Raw genomic sequence first — 10834 nt, forward strand, 5'->3', positions numbered from 1 at the left:
ACGCATATTGTCACATTGGACTCATGCTGTCCACAACACAACACTGACCTTATTATATGCTGTTAAGCAATTATAATATATATATTTGGTTAGGAGTTGCATTATTTAGCTGCATAACACAGCCACGATAAAAACAACTATAGTGTATTTATTTTTCTTTGACTGGCCTTGAGCCTATATAGGGCCAAAGAGTGAAAAGTGTTTCCCTGCAGGATAACGATGTCAGGCTCCATGCAAACGAGACATATTTGATGATGTCAATGATAATTATAATGACGATCATAACAATAATCATCATCATGATGATTTTTTCTAACGTCATTATAATCAGTATATTACCAAGATATTGTTAATGTAATTGTTAATTTTGAACATAAAAATAAAAAACAGTTTTAGCCTTTTGAGTTTTAGCCTTTGCTTTGCTGTCATGCTGTCATATGTCATGTTGGGCATCATAAATGAGCAATCAATTCTCCAAAGAAAAACAGCGTCCATATTACAGTAATCGGTGTAGGTGGACCAGCAGAGTAAAAGTGGAGCGACGCTTGTGTCACTCATGAGTGAAACGTCCAAAGATTATAGATGTTGTCTGTAACATTGGATTGATTGGTGGTTTGCCGTCCCATCTGCTGTCAACCAACCAGCCCGGGAATCCAATTAAGTTCTTAGGCCCTCGTCTAAAAATAGGCGCAAAATGACAGCAAACGCAGCGACAACGACGCGCCATTAGGTCGGAGCGCGGGGGAAATTATGGAGCTTATTTGATCTGTCTGCCCCTGGTACTGATATCATGTAGGTAGACATAACGCACAGGAAAAGAGGGTGCCATGGCGGTGGGCTTCACTAGGGTCGAAGAGGGATGCTCGCGGTGGGCAAGGTAGTAGGTAGGATTAGGTGCGGCCGGCGGATATCCAGAGGCACTTGACAAGGGATACAGACCTACTACGATAGGCCGCCGAATGATATAAGGTAGGTAACGGGCCGTTTAAATTCAAGTTTATATGTCAAATATCGCTTTGTATTCCAAACATTGAAATCAAAACAAAACATCTCGTTGGGCAATGCCAGCAAGTTGGGATGGGTATCAAAGTGAAGTGCCTTTCTCTGTCATTTCAATATGCGTTTGCAAATTGTAGGCTACTATTTGATTTACATATTAAATAACTCCGTTATGTAGCCCTGCTGGTGTGTGTGTGTGTGTGTGTGTGTGTGTGTGTGTGTGTGTGTGTGTGTGTGTGTGTGTGTGTGTGTGTGTGTGTGTGTGTGTGTGTGTGTTTGCGTGCGGGCGTGCACGTTTGTGTGGGGGGTTTGTGTGTGTGTGTGTGTGTGTGTGGTGTGTGTGTGTGTGTGTGTGTGTGTGTGTGTGTGTGTGTGTGTGTGTGTGTGCATGTTGTGTGTGTGTGTGTGTGTGTGTGTGTGTGTGTGTGTGTGTGTGTGTGTGTGTTTAATATGTGATTATTTTTCAGTTTCAAGAAAATGACTGTTAGGGTTAGAGGGTTAGAAAATAAGGTGTTCTTGCAACCATTTGTAAGGCTAACATAATTTCCTATTCACTGGTTGCATTGATTTACCACACAGTGCGAGTGTGACTTCATGATTCATATGCCAGTTGTCAAGACAAAATAAGGGGCAGTGATGGCGATCTTTGTCATTCAACTTTGGCCGTTTGTTTCCAATTGGACAAATTAATTCACATTCTACAGAGTATAGAAAATGAAGCAATATTTAGACCTATATGTATTCGTGCCCTAATATACAAACAATAAACAATTTATCTGGGGGTGGGGAGTAGGTTGCACTTGACATATGACTGGTGTATTGGATCCAGTCGTGACATATTGGTAATGCAATTGAGTGTGATTCATTTCCTAAAGCCATGCCTGTGATGCATAAGAGGTTTGCCATCCATCAACCACTGGGCTTCAACAAACATTGAGGTTCTATTTGGTATTTCCTGAACGAGGTTACTTCAGAAAGCGCTTCAAATGTAAAGTCCTTAAAGTACTGTCAATATTTTAAACCTAAGAGCTATTTGCTGACAAATGTTTGCCAGGGATTAGTCAGTTATTGTCATCCTGAGAACATGAAATGTAGCACAGCATTCCATCTTACTGGTCTGTCACTCAACTATTTGAGAATGTACCGACCGCAGAAGCCTGAATCCTTTCCACACAGCGCAACCATTCTCGTTGCAGAACACGTCCGCTTTACAGCGTCGCTAAAACCCTAACATCTGTCATCACCACAGCTGTTTCAACCTGTGAGACATGGGATATTGGAAACTTTTTTTGTTACCACAGTGTGTGTGTGTGTGTGTGTGTGTGTGTGTGTGTGTGTGTGTGTGTGTTGTGTGTTGTGTGTGTTGTGTGTGTGTGTGTGTGTGTGTGGTGTGTGTGTGTGTGTGTGTGGGGGGGGGGGGGGGTGTGGGGGGGGGGGGGGGGGGGGGGGGGGTGGGGGGGGGGGGGGGGGGGGGGGGGGGGGAGGGGCTCAGCTGCCATTCTGGGGACCGAGGGGGCCCAAGCCTTGCTCACGTCACAGCAGCGGGGGCGAGATCAGAAGGAGGGAAAAGAGAAAGCCGCAGGAGCCCTCGCCGCAAAGGAGAGAAAATCCTGCCGGCTCGATGGAAGCCAATTATAGAGGAGGGCTGACAGACCGGAGGGGTTGGGTGTGTGGGTGGGGAGGAGGGAGGGAGGGAGGGTGCTGCTAGCAGGGTGCAACACTTATTACGAACAGACGAAGATGAAGAATAAACCAAAGTAGGTGCAGAAAGAAAGGCGAGAAGGCGCGATGGAAGCCACACGAAAAATGGGGAACATTACTTTGGGAAAGAGGTTATTGCTCTGCCTGTGTGGGGTTGGGGTAATGACAGAATTTAAAGAACGCTGTACAAGTCATTTAAGTATGCCAATTAGCCCCAATTTGCCCAATTAGAGCTTCTGTTGGTGCAACAGCGGCCTTAATGACCGACAACAATACATTAGTCTATAACCGTTCTGCTCTGGCAGAGAGAGATGGCCCATGGTTCATACATCTATTGTAGACACAAGTGGTGGCATTGTCCATTACTGTATCACAGGATTCTAACTACTGCTTTGATATGAGTTCATTAACATTAACACTTCCTCGCTTAAGGAAGCCTAAGTCAATGTGTTGAATGCTTAAATGTGCATAATTACTAGGTGCAATGTACCTGTATCATTTAGGTAAAATGGGATTGTTCTAAAAAGACAGGGGTCATCAAGGCAGCATAGAAGTAAAAGCATATAGTAAAACACAGAGCGGTAATAGTATTTATATGTCATTGGATGTGTGGATTTGAAATGCCAATATGTGCACGGCATACAAGTAATGGAGAATTTTGAGAGGAACCCAAGAATGTATATAACCTTTATTTGGACGGAGAGTAACCAGGACTCTCAATTTAGCCCTTCACTGACACCACAGCAATAAAGATATAACAGCAACAAGAAACACATACGCATCGGGAATTCCATGATAAATAAAAAATATTAAAAATAATAAATGACACAAATAATAATCTATAACAAATCATAAAAAAAACACCACGATGAGGTTCAATTAAAAATTAAATAAAAAAGAGAAGCAGAATAGACAATACAAAACGAGGTGTCAGGGGCTCACGGGGCTTTTTGTCTAGGCATTGCAATATGATTTGCTGCAATGCTGCCTCAGAGTGGACCCCTGTTCTTTTGTCTTAGTAGTAACATCTCTTTAGGTTGCTCAGCAACCCCGCCTATGGATCTGCTGAGAGTGCACTTAATGTAGACCAGTATGCAATATTTTCCACCAAATATACAGTTTATTGATTATATGTGTGTGTGTGTGTGTGTGTGTGTGTGTGTGTGTGTGTGTGTGTGTGTGGTGTGTGTGTGTGTGTGTGTGTGTGTGTGTGGTGGGTGTGTGTGTGTGTGTGTGTGTGTGTGTGTGTGTGTGTGTGTGTGTGTGTGCATCTATGCATTCATCTGTACATGCATCAACCTGTCCATCCATGTATCTACTTCTACACCCTCCCTCCATCCCTCCCTCCTTCCCTCCAGTATGGGTACGTTTGTGACCCTGGCAGAGGTGTTGGAGGCCAGGGGGTCACCACTGGATGAGGGGGAGCTCTGGGGTCTGCTCCTGGCCACCGCTGAGTCCTTGCTGGAGATCTCCTGCAAAGGTATCCATCCGCTACGCGTCTGGTTTCCATAGCGTTCTCACCACGGTCCAAAGCTGTGTCAGACTGTATTTGAGGTTTGAAAGGGAGGAGCCCATCCCTTGTTCTGCACCAACATCTGGTCAAACCCAACGGACCAGACAAAGGAAATACAATCGTAATGGATGGTGTAATCCGATGCGATCCACTGACAAATCCCCGCCAGAAACACTATGCTGGACTATCGTTTATAATACTAAAGGACATGTAGTATGGTAACCTTATTTCACTGCAACGGTAAAGTACCTGAATAGTCGAATCTTAGTCATTTATTGACACCGATAACAATATAAAACCGGCATCGGCAGATAAATAAGGTTGTAGTATGGTTAATGGATTTGAAATGAATAAGTGATATGGTGCTCTTAACTATGCTCAACTAGAACAGCATGACGTACATGTGAGAGGTTGGAGTCCCATTGGGGTCGTCACGCTAAGATGTACGCATGAATGCATCCATCAAATGCCCTATATTCAACAATAAAGTATGTCCTGGTGTTCTTCCTCCAGGCTCGGGGAACATGTGCAGCGTGCTGAGCCCGGGCTCGGTGCTGCTCTCGGCCAGTGGGAGCCTGGCCTTCAAGGGCTGTTCCCGGTCTGAGGATGTGGCCTCCTTCACGGCCCCGGAGGTCCGTCAGGGTCTGGTCGCATCCAGCCGCACGGCAGCGGAGAAGGTGGACCCCACAACACGTCATCAGTACCGCTGCACAACTATGAATGAACTGGTTTCTTACATATCTTGGTATAGTCTTCTACTGGTTATGGGGTTCATGACGCCCAGTAGAAAGGTTATGGATTCAAACCCCAACTTCAACAAGGTTTATTTTAATTACTTTGGATCAAAGCGTTGTCTAAACGGAGTACATCTTAGGGTTTCATTTAGTGCCACCTTGGGTCCACACCACTACCTGACAACCGCTGTTTTCTGCTCCTTTGACAAATAACAACCAGTTCTGAACAAATATTGTTTTAACTGTGTCATTGCCACATGGTGGTTTGTGTGCAGATGGCGGTGTATTCCATGGGGATGATGCTGTACTGGTGTGCGGATTACCTGCTACCTCAAAACCAGGTACTTTATTACTGTCTGTTTAAGTCAATCAGTCAATCAATTAATCAATCAAACAATAGATCAGTTTATCTATCTTAGTTGGCTTTCTACATTTTTGGCTCTTTATGTAAGCTCTACCAAAATAATTAATCTGAATCTCCTTTTTTGACTGGTTTATTTTCTCTCCTTTGTCCCACTCTTTGTTAATCCCTCCCTGCCGGTCGGTGTCTTGCTGCCCCAGCCTGTCCAGCTGAGCAGCGAGCTGGACAGGCTGCTACTGAGCATGTGCGAAGAAGTGGTGTTGAAACGGGCCGATCTGCTGGCGGTACTAGAGACCTGTGAACAGCACCACACAGCCTCTCTGCTGCCCCCTCCTGAAAGACTCATCAAACAACTAGTGGAGGACGTTTTCCGGAACTCAGTGAGTTGGGCTACCCAAGTTATCATTCATTGTTCTTTATTGTTTCAAGCTATAGTTCAGTGAGTTAATTAGCTACAAGGAAGGGCTATTTGGGCCATTCGAGGTTATTAAAAAATCTGGTAGAATATATATATTTTTTCAATATACTATATTCCGGGTTCCAACAATTCTGACGTACATCTTTGTCTTTTACCTTTCTTTGTACCTTTGTAGGTTGATCATGTTACCATGTCTGAAAATGGAACACAACTCACAGACCGCAGTCAGACGGTTAGAGATAGATTTCACGGTATGGTTCATCAATAACACATCATAATATCCTACAAAATACTAAATAGCAAAACATTTCCAGAAAAACCTCAATAAATTATGCAGGGACACCATTTTTGAAAGTATTTCACGAAGCTATATAGTATAGATTCTTTGACTGTTGGAATTCCAATTTAAATCTGTCCTGTGTCTTTCCAGCTGGTTATTTTAGTAACTCTAACTGGGCATGAGGAGGAAGGCTTCCAGAGCTTACTCAGGGGCCTCGTACCGAACAGAAAATGCAGGGTACGTGATGCGTCCATACTGCAAATAAGTTTGGCAGTTGAAATTGGACGTTTTCTAATCAATCCTCTTCCTGTTCGTTTGATGTTGAAAATAAGACGTTTTATTTAGTTTAGCAAAAAATCGGCATGTAACTCAATATAATTAGGGATACACTCTGAAAACATCAACAAAAATATCAAAATATAATTTTTGCCTGTCACTTTTCTTTCTTCCTTTTCTCCAGAGTTTCTTCGGGAGGTCGTTACAGAGACGATTACACCAGCTATCAACAATCGAACCGCACCCCTTGTAGTCCGTACATGGACGGTGGTCGTGATACCAACCCACGGGCCCTCAACCACTACAGTTCCACCCTTAGTCTGAACGATAAGAAACTCAAGGTGGCTCTACTCTTAATGATCAGTACATTTATTGGATTGTTTTCATTAGAATGACCTTATGGCAGTTTTGGACAATGATAACCCCTTAGCAGTGTATACCTACTAGCAAAACCATGATATATGTGATCCTTCCAACTAAAGCATTAAACAACCAAAACCAAACATTTATTATGTGTTGCAAAAGCTGAAATAACCTTTCAAATGTCACAATTAAATTATAATGTACATAAATTATACTTATATACTTATTTTACTGTATATCTTGAGTTTCTTATTTCTTATTTCTTATGTCATTCTATGCTATTTAGAAATGTTGGAGCGGATTTAGTTGGTAGCATTCTGCCAGCTCACTGCTCGACACTGCTAATCTCTACACACTGGACCTTTAGGTTAATACGGCTTTGTTGTATAATTGTCTTCGATAGGAAATGGGCCCAGAGTTCATTAGAATGCAAGATGAGCCCCATGTTGTCTTGGAGCTGCCAGGATCAATAATGGTGAGTTTAACGGGGAGTTGATAATCCATTAATACGCAATCAGACAATAAAGGCATCTCTATACTCCATACTTCAAACGATCTAAGTATTCTTCAGCAGTAAGTCCATGATGAATTTTCCCTCTCTTCTCTCCCCCTTTCTTCTCTCCCTCTCTTTTCTCTCCATCCTCTCTTCTCTCCCCCCTTCCTACCTTTCTCTCACCCTTTTTCTCCCTTCTCTTCTCTTTTCATGTCTATCTCCTTTCCGCCCTTCTCTTTACCTCACTTCTTCTCCCCCTTTCCTCCCTCTATTGTCCTCTCCCCCTCTTCGTCTGCTCCTCTCGTCCCCCCCCCGCCCTCCTCTCCTCTCAGTCGAGGAAGGGGAAGGCCTCCTCCACCCAGAGGGAGGTGGGTGTGGTGATGCCCAGCGGCCAGAGCCTCCAGGTGAGGTGCGAAGTGAAGAGCCTGTGCGGGGACGTCTTCAACATGATCGTGGCCCACTCCAACCTCGTGGAGCACTTCTACTTCGGCCTGGCCTACGTCGACGGTAGGAGGAAGAGGACTCTGTGGGTCGTGTGTTTTATTGTAGAGTAGGATCTTGTAGCGGCTGCCCCGCCTCCAACGACGAAAGCTACTAGTTTTTGTTGCCCCCAAAATCCTGCATCCGCACTTGTAGGCATCCTTCAACAACTAGCCAAACCCCTACCCTGTTTCTTTATGAGCTGGGTCTGAAGTCACATACCTTTGAGTGATTTGGGGAGTGAGACAGATTCATCATCGTGAGACAGAGTTTCCACTAAGGAAAGGGAGGTAGGGAGTGTGGGAGCAAGTGTTGGAATATCTGGATCTTAAGCCAGTTAATCACAAACTCACTACAACGACATTTTATATTTGAGGTAAAAAGGTCCCAAAAATATACAAATGGAGGGACCTATAGGAACAATGTGTGAATGTGCAACTGACAGTCTATCGAGTTGGTTGGGTCTGTGTGGAAACGTCTAATTCTCTCCCTTTTCTTCTCAGACAATGAGTTCTTCTTCCTGGACACTGACACCAAGATTTCCAAGGTTGCCCCCGACTCCTGGAAAAAAGTGCCTACGACCCCCTTTATTCTCTACTTCCGGGTCAAGTTTTTCGTCAGTGACATTTCCCTGCTTTTGTAAGTGAGACACATTCTCTAGTTTTGTATGTAGTTGTCAGGATATATATTGTGGCGGCTGCCTCTACCCAAAAGCATAATTTGGCTTCAGGTCATCGTGTTCGTTTTATCAAATGGATCGTGTTATCCATTATTTTTCTGATAGGCACAAGTTGAGCCGCCACCAGTACTACCTCCAGCTGAGGAAGGACTTCCTGGAGGACCGCCTGTCTTGCCACGAGGAGAGCTCTCTGTACCTGGCGGGGCTGGCCCTGCAGGCAGAGTACGGAGACTGCATGCCTGAGGTACCTGGTGCTGGGACGCGGCTATCATCTCTTCTTTAGTCTTTCTATTATTGTTTATTCTGTCAGTTGTATTCTATGTATTTGCTTATTAAATATCAAGAAATGTATGCATTTGTACTTGTGCCATGAATGGATGGATTGTGATGACTGAGGCGTGTTGCTGTGCGCAGGTGTACGGTAGAAGCTACTACCGGGTGGACCACTACATCTCCAAGAGCGTCATGGAGAAACGTGCCTTGCCTTCCATTAAGGATGAGTTGCTGCGGTTACACGCCAGCAACACCCAAATGCTCTCAGACGAATCGGAACTGGAGTTCCTTAAGGTGACAAGGCAGAAGACTCTTATGCTTGTATGCATGTATATTAATATTGAAAATTATCATTTAATTATTATTATTTAATTCATTAATCCTTATTCAGATTTACTAGAAATGTTATAATATATTAACAGAAGTGCTGTGATGAGGCATTCCGACTCCATATGCAGTTTATCGTTAATTAATTTTATGAATAAACCTTTTCTATCAAATGTGAATATCCTAAATTATTCCCACACTACCTGAGACCTACTACTACCTCTTATCTTGAGTCATACATGTCTGGGGACAATAATAAACACCAGGTGGGTTTTGTCAACTGTGTTCATTTTTGTCGAAAGGGACCAGTGAACCAACTGAATCGAGATCATCAACCAATTTTTTCGAACCTATCTATCTCTCCGCAGGTGAGTCTGAGCCTGCCCGAGTATGGCGTGTTGTTCTACCGCGTTGTGCACGAGAAGCGTCCGGTAGAGGGGGAAATTATCCTCGGTGTGTTTGCCAAAGGGATCATCGTATACGACGTCAAAGATGGCCGCCGATCCACCAGTCAGACTTTCTTTTGGCGGGAAACCTCAACCATCTCCTCTAATGTGAGTCGTAAATGTTTATTTTTTTATAAGAATATTTGTAGAAAACAAAACACAATCTGGTTTTGACACAACATCCGGTCGTCAATGACGACAAATATGACGACTCGTGATATTTGTCTTTTTTGGGAGTTTGAAGTAGAGCTTATGTTGATGATGTTTCGTTTTTAGCTTTTAGATCTAAGATTACTGTCAGTGTGGTGAGGAAAAAAAGTTGAAGTTCATTTTCCAGCATTTTTCTTATGAACCTTCCTTTGCAGAAACGAAAGTTCATCATAGAGTGCCGTGGCAACAAGAAGAAGTACACCTTTGTTACAGAAAGGTCGAAGATAGCCAAATACCTGTGTAACCTCTGCTCCGCACAGCACAAATTCAACAACGAGATGAGCTCTCGTAAGCTCAGCCACAGCCATGTGTCAGGTCAGTTAGCCTTAAGCCACTAGCCGTCTCCGTGACAACGCTACCTGTCTAACCATCTACAAATGTTAGCTATAATGAGGATGTACTTGTTGATTCTTGTCCGTCTAAGTTGCTATTTATGTATGTTTAAATGAACTGTAAAACTTTTGACAGACTTTTAGTTGTTATAACAAATAATGCAGTCACTGCAGTTGCTAAAAGTGTCAGCGAACGGACGTTGACATGCTAACGCTAACTTCCCTCCAGAAGACAACCACATTGGCCAATACGCTGCCAGCACCAGGCCGCCACGCGACCGGCTCAAGTCGTACACCGAACCCCCCACGCCCCAGGACGACAGCGGCCTGACCACGCCCCAGGACGACAGCGGGCAGTCCACCCCCCAGGACGACTCCATGACCAAGCTCTGCGACGACCTCACCGCCAGGATCGAGGCCCGAATGAAGCAGCACCGGCAGGGCCTCAACCAACACAGGTAGCACTGGGTGGTCCTCTGACTGTAGGATTACCATAGTGGTTCATTATCTATACATACACATATTGATAGATTAGATTAGATTAAACTTTATTAATCCCCCGTAGGAGAAATCCGTTTGTTGCCACAGACCAGCAGCAGTGGAAAACACAGGATAAAAAATACAATACAATAAAAATACAAAGTACTTATGCAAACAAAAATAAACACTAAGGTAAATGCTAAACTAAATGCTAAAGTAAGGACAAGACAAGACAAACAGAACAAACAACAACAGGGCAAACAAAATATACTACCTACCTACCTACCTACCTACCTACCTACCTACATACATACATACATGCATACATCTATGCATACAAACCTACCCAACTACATACTTGCACACATACATACATACATACATAAATACTGTACATACATACATAAATACTTACATGCTTACATACATACATGGGGGGGTATGTGAGTTGTGAGACAAAAGGTTTTGA

General features: G+C 43.7%; 1 protein-coding gene across 1 annotated transcript in view; it reads left to right on the forward strand.

The window, feature by feature from the left end:
* Positions 1-880: 880 nt before the first annotated feature.
* frmpd2 (FERM and PDZ domain containing 2) overlaps positions 881-10834 on the forward strand; it is an 18464-nt gene continuing 8510 nt past the window's right edge. The window contains exons 1-15 of the mRNA XM_056577679.1: positions 881-969; positions 4059-4180; positions 4727-4890; positions 5223-5288; positions 5509-5688; positions 5902-5977; positions 6469-6623; positions 7049-7120; positions 7471-7645; positions 8122-8257; positions 8403-8541; positions 8712-8864; positions 9266-9451; positions 9709-9868; positions 10115-10343. Coding sequence (XP_056433654.1) covers positions 4060-4180; positions 4727-4890; positions 5223-5288; positions 5509-5688; positions 5902-5977; positions 6469-6623; positions 7049-7120; positions 7471-7645; positions 8122-8257; positions 8403-8541; positions 8712-8864; positions 9266-9451; positions 9709-9868; positions 10115-10343 — 2012 coding nt within the window. The 5' untranslated portion in view covers positions 881-969; position 4059. The remainder of the gene's footprint in view (positions 970-4058; positions 4181-4726; positions 4891-5222; positions 5289-5508; positions 5689-5901; positions 5978-6468; positions 6624-7048; positions 7121-7470; positions 7646-8121; positions 8258-8402; positions 8542-8711; positions 8865-9265; positions 9452-9708; positions 9869-10114; positions 10344-10834) is intronic.

The sequence above is a fragment of the Gadus chalcogrammus genome, chromosome 18 (assembly GCF_026213295.1).
Source record: "Gadus chalcogrammus isolate NIFS_2021 chromosome 18, NIFS_Gcha_1.0, whole genome shotgun sequence".
NCBI lineage: Eukaryota > Metazoa > Chordata > Actinopteri > Gadiformes > Gadidae > Gadus > Gadus chalcogrammus.